This window comes from Pan paniscus, chromosome 19 (genome assembly GCF_029289425.2).
Source record: "Pan paniscus chromosome 19, NHGRI_mPanPan1-v2.0_pri, whole genome shotgun sequence".
Taxonomy (NCBI): Eukaryota; Metazoa; Chordata; class Mammalia; order Primates; family Hominidae; genus Pan; species Pan paniscus.
Genome location: NC_073268.2, coordinates 90,556,420 through 90,570,697, shown reverse-complemented (window position 1 = coordinate 90,570,697; position 14,278 = coordinate 90,556,420). Strand labels below are relative to the sequence as shown.

Here is a 14,278-nt window from a genome sequence, read left to right as displayed (position 1 = left end):
TTTCACACAGAGAAAGTGTAAGAGACCGCAGATAGAGAAGGAAGGAGAGTTTTGTGACAAGATAGTTAAGGATTCTTTGCCAACACCCAGAATGGGCCACCAGACGCTGGGTCCAGTCCAGGGGCCTTTGAATCATGCCAGGGTGTGCTCTGGCCAGAAATTGTTAGTTGCCTTAGAACTTTTCCCAGCCTTGCACAATGGCGAGGTCTTCCCGTGAAAAGAAGCTGATTGGAAACATGGCCAACATTCCCAATGACCCAGGGGTGTTGGGGGGTTCTCCGTGTTCTCACCAGCAAGCCTCACATTCGAGTCTTCAGTATGGCAGCCAACACTAAGTGTATGTACCCGGCTGACGGATGCCCATTGACTTATTTTATTTTAAAATAGAGGCTAAGAGTGCCTCGGAATGATAGAAGAGATTTTAAGCTCACTCCCATACTTACCACTCCGATGAGTGTCGTACCTTGGATTCCCGGCCAGTGCAACAAAATGGTATGGCTCTGATGACTGGAGGAACACTAGGGTCCTTGGTCTCCCGCTGGTTTGAATAAAACAACATGGGCACACGTGGAGTGGTTTTAAGGAGTGGAGAATTTAATAGACAAGAAAGAAGGAAGGAAGAGGCTCCCCCTGTTCTGAGACTGAGGGAGGCGGGCTCCAAGCTGAAAGAGGGAACCTTGAGTACGGTGGAAAACAGCCAGTTTTATGAGGAGGATGGAGGCGGTACCTGATTTGCATAGGGCCCAGGGGATTGGTTTGACCAGGTATGTCATTCAAGTAGCCCACGAAAAAACTAGCCTTCCTACCCTAGCCTTTTAATATGCAAATGCAGGCGCCATGATGTTCTACACACATGGGTGTATGTAGGGGCGGCCATGTTGCCAGGCACATGTGGGTAAAAGAAGAAGAGGCGGGAGTCTCCATGTTTGGGTGGACCCAGTTTCTAATGGCCTGTATTTGCATATCAAAGCTTGCCTGCCCAGCTCTAAGAGGCAGGGCTTTTCTGCTAGACAAGAAACATTTATGGAGCTGCTTTAAAAAAAAAAAAATCTTCCCAAGCACCCCTTTTCCTCTCTATCTACCTAAAATAATTTCTTAATAACTCCTATAACAACAACAAACATTATGAGCCCAATTAATAGATACAATAACTGAGGCACAGAGATGTTGATTGCGTTGTCCACAGTCACGCAGCTTGTAGGTGGTGCTCGTGGGGTTAGAGCCAGGTCTGTCTGACCCAACAGTCTGCATGTTTATGCACTTGGCTATAACACCTGAACAAATGCATGTTCAGGTGTGCCCAGCATGACCCATCTGACATCTGAGTTGGGTGTTCACTGTGGTATAGAACAGCTCTGAAATTGACTCCCAGAGTGTTATACCCCTTGGACCCAAGGCCTGCTAGGCCAGATGCCCCCCACCCCACCCCTTCTGCAGACGTATCTCCCCCTACCCTAAAGACCCGGCACAGTCCCCTCCCTCCTCTTTTTTACACAGTGACGATGCTCAAGCCCTGTGGCGCAGCCCTGCCAAAAAATGACACCTCTTTCGTTGAATAATTAAAAGCAGGAACTACCCACTCTATAAAAGGAAGTGAATGAGTAAGAAAGTCAAAGGCGGTCTAGATACACAGAAGGTGCAAGCCAGAGCTCAGGCAGAACTTCCAGAGTGCATCTGGGATCTGCATTTGCCACTGGTTGCAGATCAGGCGGACGAGGAGCCGGGAAGGCAGAGCCATGTGGCTGCCCCCCGCTCTGCTCCTTCTCAGCCTCTCAGGTGAGTGGGGCTGGGGCCTTGGGCGCTTGGTATGACAGGGGCAGGGCAGGAGGCAGAGGGCATTTGTCCTTCCACATCCAGGGAAATGAGAGGTAGCTTTGTGAAGTCATTCGACAAAGGTGCACTGGGGACTGACATCGTGTGCTTCGGGGCCTGAGGACATCAAGAAAAAAGAGGAGGAGAACTGGCCATTAAAGAAGACTCCAGGCTTGAGGCCATGGCTCACACCGATAATCGTAACACTTTGGGAGGCCAAGGTGGGAGGATTGCTTGAGTCCAGGCGTTTAAGACCAGTTTGGGCAACATGGTGAGACCTCGTCTCTACAGAAAATGAACAAAAATTAGCTGGGCGTGGTGACACGTGCCTGTAGTCCCAGCTACTTGGGAGGCTGAAGCTGGAGGATCCTTTGAGCTCAGGTATTCAATTCTGCAGAGTTATGATCGCACCACTGCACTCCAGCCTGGGTGATACAGCAGGACCTTGTCTCAAAAAAAAAAAAAAATAAAGTAAAAAGACTCCAGATGGCTTAGTGGGTGAGACATACACATAAACAATGAGCAATTGCAGGACACAATAAGGCATTGGTGGAGGTGTGTGCGGAGGATGAAGCAGTTCTCTCTGGTGACTAGAGAAAGACTCACGAAGCTGTGCACTTGATGTGCCTTGTAGAAGGAAGGTCAGTCTCTGGAGCAGAGCTGAGAGGAGAACACTCTAGAGAGTTGGGTGTGTGTGTGTGTGTGTTGGGGGACCTGTGCAGAGAGATGGAGGCTTAGAAAGAATGGTGGATTCATGCAGAGGGAGCTGTCAGTGTGCAGGATGTCTTGGAGGTGGCGAGTTGGATATGAGGTTGGAAACACAAAAGACAAGATTATGAAGGCCATCCACGCCAGGCTCAGGAGCTGAGACTTTCAAAGAAAAAACTTCTCAAGAACCCAGGTGGAAAGTGGGAAGGGCTAGATGATCTTCTCCATGGCAAACCTTGGTGGACACCTAGAGGGCATTAGGGGACAATCTAGAATTTTACGCAGGGTGTGCAATGTGTGTGGGCCACACAGTTTTCTCCTGGTGCCTAGGGACTGACCATCTGGCACAGATAGAGCAGTCCACGGAGGGACAACAGGAAAGAGCATGGCTGGGGAGTTCTGAGACCCGACTCCAGTCCTGGCTGGACTTCAACCCTTCAGCCCGTTCAACGGGGCTCTGCTCCAAGCTGACGGCTGCCCTGTCATTTCCATCTCTATCGTTCCTCATACCAACTCTTGACAACATATAGAAGCCTGATTAATAGTTCCAGCCATCATATTCTGTGGTTAGAGAAACCCCCAAATATTTTTTTAAATGGGACTAATTACATTGTGAGCCCTTTACAGTTTGAATGACTGAAGCTGGGATTGATGACACTTTGTTCAATGCAGCAGCATCTCTTTTCTGCTGTTAGTGATTGCTGACAAATCCAATTTATGTTTTTGGGTATTTTGTTTTTGTTTTTGTTTTTTGTTTTTGAGACGGAGTTTCACTCTGTCACCCAGGTTGGAGTGCAGTGGTGCAAACTTGGCTCACTGCAACCTCCGCCTCCCAGGTTCAAGTGATTCTTCTGCCTCAGCCTCCGGAGAAGCTGGGATTAAGGCGCCTGCCACCATGCCTGGCTAATTTTTGTAATTTTAGTAGAGACAGGATTTCACCATGTTGGTGAGGTTGGTCTTGAACTCCTGACCTCAGGTGATCCACCCAGTTTGGCCTCCCAAAGTGCGAGAATACAGGCACGAGCCACCGTGCCCGGCCCCGAAAAGATTTTTAGATGTTCAGGGCAAGTGCAGCTGATGAGGAGGAGGAGACAGTCTCAGTACCCAACTCAGGCAGCAGTATGGAGAGGAAAGCAGAGGGAGCTGTCAGTGTGCAGGACATCTTGGGGGTGGCGAGTTGGATATGAGGTTGGAAACACAAAAGACAAGATTATGAAGGCCATAATCCTTAGGAGAGGAGAGTTGGGGAGAGTGCTGCTGGGGCTGGGAAGACCTCTCCAGATGCCACTGCCATGATCCAGGCACAGATGAAGTTCTGACCTGTTGATGAGCTGTCACTGACAGAGCAAACCCCAAATGTCTGGTGTTGGACATACATCCAAGTCTTCTTTTAAATTTAAAAATAAATAATTTTTTGAAGACAGTGTCTCACTCTGTCACCCAGGCTGAAATGCAGTGGTGGGCGATTATAACTCACTGCAGCCTTGAACTCTCAGGCTCAGGCGATCCTCCCACCTCAGCCCCCCAAGCAGTGGGGACCACAGGCATGCACCACCACTCCTGGCTAATCTTTTGCATTTGCAGACACAGGGTTTCACCATGTTGCCCAGGTTAGTCTGGAACTCCTGGGCTCAAGCGATCCTCCTGCCTCAGCCTCCCACAGCCTTGGAATTACAGGCATGAGCCACCTTGCCCAGCCTACACACATCCAAGTCCTATTACCACCTTCAAAGTAGAGCGTAGCATGACTGTCTTATGAATAAGGAAGCGAGGCTTGCAGAGGTTAAGCAACTCTGCCAGGGTTTCCCAACTAGTTCAGTGTCAAGTCTTTCTGCATCAAAGCCCACACTCTCTCTGATGTCATGCTGTCCTTGTGGCCTGCGATGGCAGAGACTGAAAGAAGAAAAAAAAAACCTGAGGAGCATCTCTAGGATAGAGCTGACTAAACTGGCTACCAATCAGCTCGGGGGCTGAAGGAGAGGACAGCATGAAAGAAGATGCCAAGCTCTTCCTGAAGGCTGGGTGGTGGAGCTGCTGGTTTGAAGAGAATCAAGTTGGTTCTGCTGATTGAATGCCATGTTAATTTCCAGTGGCTGCTGTAACAAATTAACATGAACTCTATGGCTTAGAACTGCACAATTTCATCATCTCATTGATGCTTCTGAAGACCAGAGCCTGGCGTGGTCTTACTGGTTAAAATTGAGGTGCAAGTAGGGTTGGGTTTCTTTAGAGCAGTGGTTCCCAACCTTTTTGGCACCAGGATCCAGTTTTGTGGAAGACAATTTTTCCACATCAGGAGTGGGATGAGGATGGTTTGGGATGATTCAAACGCATTACACTTATTGTATACTTTATATTACTATTATATTGTAATATATAATGAAATGATTATACACTGCACCATAATGTAGAATCAGTGGGAGCCCTAAGCTTGTTTACCTGCAACTAGATGATCCCATCTGGGGGTGATGGGAGACAGTGACACATCATCAGGCATTAGATTCTCATAAAGTGTGTGCAATCTAGGTCCCTCACACACGAAGTTCACAATAGGGTTCTCACTTCTATGAGAATCTAATGCCGCCGCTGATCTGATGGGAGGCGGAGATCAGGTGGTAGTTTGAACAACGGGGAGTGGCTGTAAATACAGATGAAGCTTCGCTTGCTTGCCCACCGCTCACCTCCTGCCGTAAGATCCGGTTCCTAACAGGCCATGGGCTGTTACTAGTCTGTTGTCCTGGGGTTGGGAACCCCTATTCTAGGGGAGAATCTGTTTCCCTGCATTTTCCAGCTTCTAGAAGCCATCTGCTTTCCTTGGCCGGTGGCCTCTTCTTCCACTTCAAAGCCAGCAACAGACCATCTTCCAACTGGACTCTCCCTCAACCCTCTTTCACTTAGAATATCCATGGAGATTATTCGGGATACTCTTCCTGTCTCAAGGTCCTTAACTTCATCACATCGGCAGAGTCCCTCTGGCCATGTCAGGGGACATATTCGCAGGTTCTGTGTATGAGGATGCCAACAGCTATGGGGGACATTATTCTACCAACCACGAATGCAAAGCTCAAGAAAAGTAACACAGCTTCAAGGAGAAGGCCCAAGCTGTGAGGAGGCGGCATCTGCCTGGAGAAATAGACCTGGCTTTCCCCACCCTGCAGAGACCCCTGGCCTGGGCCTGAAGCTCTGAGGCCAAGAGACAGTCAAGAGAGGCTTCCCCTGTGATTCTCTGCCCGTTTATCCACTTCTGCGTGATCAAGAAACCCGTGTCATTGCCAAGGAAAGAGCCTATCTACACACAGCCTAACTGGAGTCAATCAGCGGAGGCACGGACTGCCATTTGATTATGCTCACCTCTAATCTGTTCAGCTTTCACCAGGCCTTTGTTACTCTTGCCACATCCAATTGCTCCACTAGAAAAAAGTACTGAAGGAGAGTAGTTCAGGGTGGGAGAGGAAGTGCATTCAGTTCTGCAGCGAAGGAATCTGGGGTGGAGACATCCAGCATGTCTTTGTAAATGGTGGGCTAGCTAAGGGGAGTCTGAGCTGCAAATATGGATTTGGGAATCATCAGGAAACAGGTAATCATTAAAGCCATGGAAATGGAGAGACTCCCTCCATGGAGGCTTGTCAGGTGAGACAAGATGAAGGCTGGAGAGGGAACCCTGGGTACCCCCGCAGTGTGCTGGGGCTGGCTCACAGGAGCTGGCTTGGGACATCTTTTCCCAGCTCTGTGTCCAGTGACATCACATGGATTACCTGACATCTGCCACCGTGGGAGTATTTACACTATGGAATTTGGCAAATATTAAAACCAGATTTTTTTTCTTTTTCTTTTTCTAGACAAGAGTCTCACTCTGTTGCCTAGGCTGGAGTGCAGTGGTGCGATCTCAGCTCACTGCAACCTCTGCCTCCCGGGTTCAAGCAATTCTCATGCTTCAGCCTCCCGCATAGCTGAGACTACAGGTGACTGCCACCACGCCCAGCTAATTTTTGTATTTTTAGTAAAGACTGGGTTTCACCATGTTGGCCATGTAGGTCTCGAACTCCTGACCTCAGGTGATCTGCCCACCTTGGCTTCCCAAAGTGCTGGGATTACAAGTGTGAGCCACCGTGCCCAGCTCCTAAACCAGAGATTTTTTCCCCCAGAGGGCTGGTTGTTAAATATTTGGCTCCGATGAAAACAGCATTGAGAGGACAAGGAAAGAAGGTGGTAGGAGACCATGGTGTCACATGCTAAGCAGGTCTAGAAGCTGGTGGGGGAATGGACTGAGAGGGAGATGGGGATGAGGAATCGGGTGTGCTAGAGACACACTCGGGACTCTTAAACACCAAACTGGCTCAGGCAACAGGAGCTGTATCTTGGGATTTTGTTTTCCAGGCTGTTTCTCCATCCAAGGCCCAGAGTCCGTGAGAGCCCCAGAGCAGGGGTTCGTGCCGGTGCAATAAGCTGTATCTTGGGATTCTGTTTTCCAGGCTGTTTCTCCATCCAAGGCCCAGAGTCCGTGAGAGCCCCAGAGCAGGGGTCCCTGACGGTTCAGTGCCACTATAAGCAAGGATGGGAGACCTACATTAAGTGGTGGTGCCGAGGGGCGCGCTGGGATACATGCAAGATCCTCATTGAAACCAGAGGGTCGGAGCAAGGAGAGAAGAGTGACCGTGTGTCCATCAAGGACAATCAGAAAGACCGCACGTTCACTGTGACCATGGAGGGGCTCAGGCGAGATGACGCAGACGTTTACTGGTGTGGGATTGAAAGAAGAGGACCTGACCTTGGGACTCGAGTGAAAGTGATCGTTGACCCAGGTAAGAACTTTCTTATCTACACAAGGAGGCCCTGGAGCTCAGGGCTGGGAAAGTCAGTGCTCTTACCTGCTCCCCTCCAAGGCTGAAAGGGAATGATGGTGAGCCTAAGAGAGAGAGAGAGAGAGAGACAGACAGACAGACAGACAGACAGGCAGACAAACTGACTGGGAAGGAGGTGACAGAAACTAAGGGAGAGTGGTGGCCAGCATCGCTCTGCTATCTCAGTCCCTGAGGTCTCTCCAAGGAATCCAGGTGGGGCTTGGGATGGGGGTGGGAATGGGGACCTCAGCTTTGGTGACTGGTGGCCCAGCCCTGCTCATGGCATGGCAGAGAAGGAACCTAGAGCTGCCCAGGGGGTCCTAGTATTGAGTCCCACTAACTGCACCAACCCAGAGTAGCTCTGGGTGTCTTACAACACCCTCCTCTCTAGGACCCCAGCCACCTGCTCCGCTACTTTATCTGGCTGTGTAAGATGAGCACGGGGTAAGAAAGCCCCAGGGAGGTGCATGGGTGACAGTGGACGCTTTAAAGCAAAAGGATGGCTTCCATCACGGGCAACGTCAGGGACCACTCTGGGTGCCCTGGCTTCTCCTCCATGCCTTGGACTCTACTGACAGACTCTGGGGTCGTCCTGCTGCTGTTGCTGGAGTCTGGGAAGCAGCCCCCAACCCCACTTCCACCCACACACACCTACTCAGTACTTCGTCAGCTCAGTGTCCACTCGGGTCCATTTGGTGGTGATGTGGAAATAGACAATGCCAGCTTTAGAACAAGCCTGTGTACTGTTGGGGTTGGGACCAAAGAGGCACATGGACACAGTGGCTGCAGTTGAGTAAAGAGGAGTCCAGAAAGGGTCAAGCAAGACTTCCTCAGGGCTGCCAAGTAGGGGAAACCCAGAATATCTATGGGGGCGGAGAGGGGATTGAGCAAGACATGCAGGCGGTACAAAGAGACAAAAAACAGTGGCCAGTGTGGAGCTTTAGGGAGAGAGATGTTCCGGAGTCTTGGGTGGGGGACCTACAGGGGTACCCAGCCTGTAAGACGATCAGGGGCTCCATAGGAACTGTTGTGATTGGAATTACCTGCAGCTCAGACAGGAGCCCACCTAGTGTGGCCAAAGCCTGGGTCTTTTTTGTTTTGTTTTGTTTTATTTTGTTTTGTTTGTTTTTTGAGACAGGGTTTCAGTCTGTAGCCCAGGCTGGAGTGCAGCGGGGTGAACTTGACTCACTTCAGCCTCGACCTCCTGGGCTCAATCGATCCTTCCACTTCAGCTTCCTGAGTAGCTGGGACTACAGGGGCACATGACCACACCTGGTTCATTTTGTATTTTTTGTAGAGATGGGGTTTCACCATGTTGCCCAGGCTGGTTTCAAACTCCTGGCCTCAAGCGATCTGCCTCCCTCGGTCTTCCAAAGTGCTGGGATTACAGGCGTGAGCCACCGCGCCTGGACAGCCTGGGACCTTTGAGAAGAATTTGCTGGGGCCGAGGACTGAAATAAAAGATCACTGTTGGGTCATGGATACTCAGTGCTGGGCTGGGCTCAGGGCCCCCCTGACCAGACTGCCCCCAACAAATTGCCTATATAGTTGCTCCTAAAAATGTTCCGTTTCTCATAGTCGATGTTCTCTAGTTAACTGGACTGTGCCCTTTTCTTCATGAGCCTTCTGGAGTCCCCTTTCCCTTTTTCTGGACTACCCCAATTTCTGGACAGCCCATTTCCAGAATCTTCTCTCCTTAAGCCCTGCTCAGGCACCACTCCAGTGGAAAAGACCAGAAATTTATTTCCCCATCCAATAGTCCCACTTGCAGGATAGGTGGAAAGAAAGTATGAAAAAACCTCTCTTTCCCAGAATAAACTACAGTGCTTACTCCTGTTTAATTTTTAATTTTTCTTGCCACATCTGAACATGATGAGGAAAAATGTCTGTGTGTTGAGATTGAAGTGACTCAGTAGAAGCATGAGGGGCTGTAGCAGGAGAGAAAAATCCTCCTACTCCAGGGAAAATGGTCTTCTGGTCAGGGCTGGCAAGGTTGCGTGGCTTTGTGACCCATGCACGAGCTCCCAACTGTGCTAATAACCCATGGCTGACTTTGCCTGTGTCTAGAGGGAGCGGCTTCCACAACAGCAAGCTCACCTACCAACAGCAATATGGCAGTGTTCATCGGCTCCCACAAGAGGTGAGTCATGTGGTTCTTTCTCCTGCCCCTACCTGGGGTCCCTCCTAAGGGGAAGCCAAGCCTGGGAACTCCTGCCTGTCACCAAATGCCAGCACCTGTTCTAGCCAGAGTCAAGGCCCCAAGCCCACCCTCCATCTCTCTCCTGCCCCCATCACTGCAATCCACCATCTCCCCACTCTAGCTCTCACCAGAAAACCGCTCTGCAGAACTCTTCTCAGTGAGCATCATTCTCCCAGTCAATCAGTCAACCTTGCATTGGTGGCCTCATGGGTGCCAGGGGGAGATAAGATACCACCCTCTGTGGTGCAAGACATCAAGGGACACAGAGCAGGAAGGGTGATTTACCAGCCTGGAGCTAGCATTAGCAGGAACAGAGGCAGGAAACACAACCTGTATTTGGTGACCTCTGGCACTTCTGTTGAGCTGAGGTGTACTTTGGGCAAAGAGGGTCCCAGAAGGTGATGTTAGAAATGAAGACGGGCCCCATGCAAAACCAGCCAAGGTGACTGTTGGAGGACCCCTTGAGGTTGAACCAAGGAGGAGGTTTACAGGGATCTTCAGAGTGGGGCTGCCCGGCCCAGGGTCACAGGCTTTGGCTGGTGGCTCACAGGGTCAGGGGATGGGAGTGACATGGCCTGGGGATGCCCAGGGCTCTGACCACGGCATCCTCTTCCCCAGGAACCACTACATGCTCCTGGTATTTGTGAAGGTGCCCATCTTGCTCATCTTGGTCACTGCCATCCTCTGGTTGAAGGGGTCTCAGAGGGTCCCTGAGGAGCCAGGGGAACAGCCAATTTACATGAACTTCTCCAAACTTCTGACTAAAGACATGGCCACTTAGAGAGACGGATCTGCAGAGCCTTCCTGCCCTGGCCACGTTTCCAGAAGAGACTCGGGCTGTGGAAGGAACATCTACGAGTCCTCGGGATGCAGTGACTGAGATAGGGGCCCTGGGCCTCCGCCCTGGCCTTGGAGCTGGTGGGCACCTCCCTGTTCTGCACAGCTCAGGGACTTAGCCGGGTCCTCTCCTGAGCCACCATCACCTCCTGGGGTGCCAGCACCTGTTCTCTTGGTCAGGAGCTGTAGAGATGGAGCTCAAGCACTGGACGACTCTGTCCCCACTGCTGGAATAACTCGGGCACAGAGCATGGGACCAAAGTACAGAAAGAGGTTGGGGGAGACCCCCCCAGCCCTAGACTTCCATCATTCCGGAGACCAACTCAACACCGTCTTTGCCTGAGAACCTGATATATCCGTGTTTTAAAATTTTTTTTTTTCTAGCAAAGTTGGGTTTTAATGACTTATGTTCATAGGAAACCTCTCTGATCCCACACACAAGGAGGGTGATTCTGGGATGAGTTCCTGGTTCTAGGGCATGAGGGGCTGGATGGACCCTGTCCCCAGGGAGGACATGGCTCTGAGTCCACAGGGCTGAGGAGGCAATGGGAACCTCCCTGGCCCGGCCCGGTGCTTGGCTTCCCCCTCCCACCTCTTCCTCCTCCTAGCTCCCCAAGCTCCCTGCCTATTCCCCCACCTCCGAGGGGCTGCAGCTTGGGAGCCTCCTCAGCATGACAGCTTGGGTCTCCTCCCCAAAAGAGCCTGTCAGGCCTCAAGAACCACATCCAGGTGGGGAGGGCAGTAACGAAAACCATCGCAGGAAATGGCACCCTCCCTTTTCGGTGATGTTGAAATCATGTTACTAATGAAAACTGTCCTAGGGAAGTGGTTCTGTCTCCTCACAGGCTTCGCCCACGGCGATGAGGCCCTTGAATGTGGTCACTTTGTGCTGTATGGTTGAGGGACCCTCACACCAAAGGGACCTTCCCATGTGAGACGTGCTCCCGCCCCCACTTGCCCACAAGCAAACACACCACACATGTTCAGCATGTTGCCCTTTGAACACCCATGAGGACGCCTCCAACCTGCTCTTGGTTCTAATAGGGAGTACTGACTGTCAGCAGTGGATAAAGGAGAGGGGACCCTCTGGTCCCTAGCATGGCACCCAGAGCCTCCCCTCTTCTTGTCCTTCAGCCAAAGAGAAACTTTCTCTGACTTTGAACTGAATTTAGGTCTCTGGCCAATGATGGGCCTGAAAATTCCATAATGGCCAGAGAGGAGAGTTCGAGCCCGGCTAAGATCCCCTGAGTCATTCTGTGAGGGACCAAGACCCACAGTCCACCAGCCCCAGGGCCCTGCCTCCTGGAATGCTTTCCTGGATCCAGCTTCCCAAAGATCCGACCAGACCCAGGGAGGACGGCACCGCTCCGCGGGAGGGAAAGCCAAAGCATGGTGCTTTGCCAGCTGGACTCAGGGGCGAGGGGACATTGGCGCTTGTCAACGTGATGTCATTCTTTTCCCACCGTTTCTTCCTGTTGATATTCAATGAATCCCTCAATCTCTCTGGAGCTAGTGTGGCTGGGTTGTTATTCTCGTGGCTCTGTTAAGGAGAATCCACTGGAGTAAAGTAGGCATCTATTGTCTGTCTGCCCAACTACCACCCACCGCGCACGCCCTTACACCACCACCCCTTGTACACATCTCTAGGAATACCCCTTGGGGTTCCAACACAAGCTGACAAGCAAGGCTTGCCTAATACGCCCATTCTCTGGGGTAGGGAGAAAGACGGAAGTCAATAAATGAGTCACTAGTGCTGGCATTGCATTTTCCAGCAAATATGTTTCCATTGGGAGCTTGGAGCCAAAGCCGTCATGCCCTTAAATAGCCACAGACCATGAGGATTCGGCATATGCTGATTTTCACACTTAATGGAACCAAAAGTTAGTGAGGCCGGGCATGGTGGCTCCCGTCTGTAATCCCAGACCTTTGGGAGGCTGAGGCAGGTGGATCACCTGAGGTCAGGAGTTCAAGGCCAGCCTGGCCAACATGGCGAAACTGCTGTCTCTACTAAAAATACAGCAATTAGCTGGGTGTGGTGGTGTACACCTGTAGTCCCAGCTACTCAGGAGCCTGAGGCAGGAGGATCACTTGAACCCGGGAAGTGGAGGTTGCAGTGAGCCGAGATGGTGCCATTGCACTTCAGCCTGGGTGACAGAGGACAGAGCAAAACTCTGTCTCAAAAATAAAAATAAAAAAAAGTTAGTGGGCAGGTGTGGATCTTGCTCTTTTAAGAAAAAAGCACAGCTTTTCCTTCCCCATGAGGCCCTTCCCACAGGCCTTTACTTCTGAACAACTGCATAGCCACAGAGGAAGTTCAGAGCCGAGGGCAGCTGGCTAGGGGCAGTAAAGAGATAGCAGCGGGAAGGGCCCTCACCAGAGAGGCAGACATGGGTTCCTTCTTCTTCCCCTTTTTAAAAATTGTGGTAAAAAATGAACAAACAAAAAACACCTAACATGAAATCTGCCCTCTTAACAAACTCTTAGGTGTGCAGTAAAATATGATTAATTATATGCACATTGTTGTACAGCAGAGTTCTAGAACTTTCTCACCTTGCATGACTAAATCATGCCCATTGAGTAGCAACTCCCCCTCCCACTCCTCCACCAGCCCCCGGCTGCCACTATTTTACTTTTTGCTTCTATGAGTGTGACTAGTTTAGTTACCTCTTGTAACCAGAACCATGCAGCCTTTAACCTATGACTGTCTTATTTTAGTTAGCATAATGTCCTCAAGATGCATCCATGTTGTTGAATATGGCAGGATTTCCTTCTTTGTTGAGGCTGAATAAAATTATATTCCATTGTAAGATAAAGAATACGTGGCACATATACATAATGGAATACTGTTTAGATGTAAGAAAGAACAAAATTCGACTGGGCGCGGTGGCTCACGCCTGTAATCCCAGCACTTTGGGAGGCCGAGGCAGGCGGATCACAAGGTCAAGAGATCAAGACCATCCTGGCCAACATGGTGAAACCCCGTCTCTACTAAAAATGCAAAAATTAGCTGGGCCTGTTAGTGTGCGCCTGTAGTCCCAGCTACTCAGGAGGCTGAGGCAGGAGAATCACTTGAACCCGGGAGGTGGAGGTTGCAGTGAGCCAAGATCGTGCCACTGCACTCCAGCCTGGCGACAGAGCAAGATACCGTTTAAAAAAAAAAAAAAAAGAACAAAATTCTATCGTTTGTGGCAACATGGATGAGCTTGGAGGACGTTATGTGAACGAAATAAGTCAGGTACAGGAAGAGAAATACTGCATGTTCTCAAGTTGATCTCAAGACATAGAGAATAGAACAGTGGTTATTAGAGGTGGGGCAGTGTGTTGGGGGTTAGGGGATAGCCAGAGATTTGTTAACATACAAAAGTACAGCTGGATAGGCAGAATAAATCCTCGTGTGCTATAGCACTAGGGGATGTCTATAATTGTCAACAACTTATTGTATATTTTCAAATAGCTAGAAGAGTAGATTTTGAATGTTTCCAACACAAAAGTGAGGTGATGGATATGCTGATTACCCTTATTTGATCATTACACATTATATACATGTATCAAAATATCACAATGTGCCCCATAAATGTCCAATTATGTGTCAATTAAAAATAGTAATAATTTTTAAAAGAAAATAAATAGAAGAAAAAACTGTGTTCTCAGCCTACTTTCAAGCACACTATAAAATATTTTTTTCTCATCCCCCACTAAAATATTATTCCATTGTGTATTAGCCTGTTTTCACACTGCTGATAAACACATACCCAAGACTGGGCAATTTACAAAAGAAAGAGGTTTATTGGACTTACAGTTCCACATGGCTGGGGAGGCCTTACAATCATGGTGGAAGGCAAGGAGGAGCAAGTCGCATCTTACATGGATGGCAGCAGGC

The 14,278-nt window shown here is 50.0% G+C and overlaps 1 protein-coding gene across 2 annotated transcripts; it reads left to right on the top strand.

The window, feature by feature from the left end:
• Positions 1–1,590: 1,590 nt before the first annotated feature.
• CD300LB (CD300 molecule like family member b) lies at positions 1,591–13,995 on the top strand. Of its 2 annotated transcripts, none has more exons than XM_003813345.5 (4): positions 1,591–1,776; positions 6,993–7,322; positions 9,429–9,501; positions 10,180–13,994. In XM_003813345.5, the coding sequence occupies exons 1-4, from the start codon at positions 1,737–1,739 to the stop codon at positions 10,340–10,342; spliced, it is 606 nt and encodes a 201-aa protein (XP_003813393.1). In that variant the 5' UTR covers positions 1,591–1,736; the 3' UTR covers positions 10,343–13,994. The 2 variants fall into 2 exon arrangements, with proteins under 2 accessions (XP_003813393.1, XP_034798720.2); XM_034942829.3 differs by having other exon boundaries at positions 1,598–1,776; positions 6,898–7,322; positions 10,180–13,995.
• The last annotated feature ends 283 nt before the right edge of the window (positions 13,996–14,278 follow it).

What these genes read in the sequence shown, in the direction of transcription:
- CD300LB (XM_034942829.3), top strand. Translation starts at nt 1,598, where the DNA reads ATGAGTAAGAAAGTCAAAGGCGGTCTAGATACACAGAAGGTGCAAGCC. An exon ending in GAAAGTGATCGTTGACCCAG is followed by an intron (nt 7,323 to 9,428) that starts GTAAGAACTTTC and finishes GCCTGTGTCTAG; the next exon opens with AGGGAGCGGCTTCCACAACA. An exon ending in TTCATCGGCTCCCACAAGAG is followed by an intron (nt 9,502 to 10,179) that starts GTGAGTCATGTG and finishes CCTCTTCCCCAG; the next exon opens with GAACCACTACATGCTCCTGG.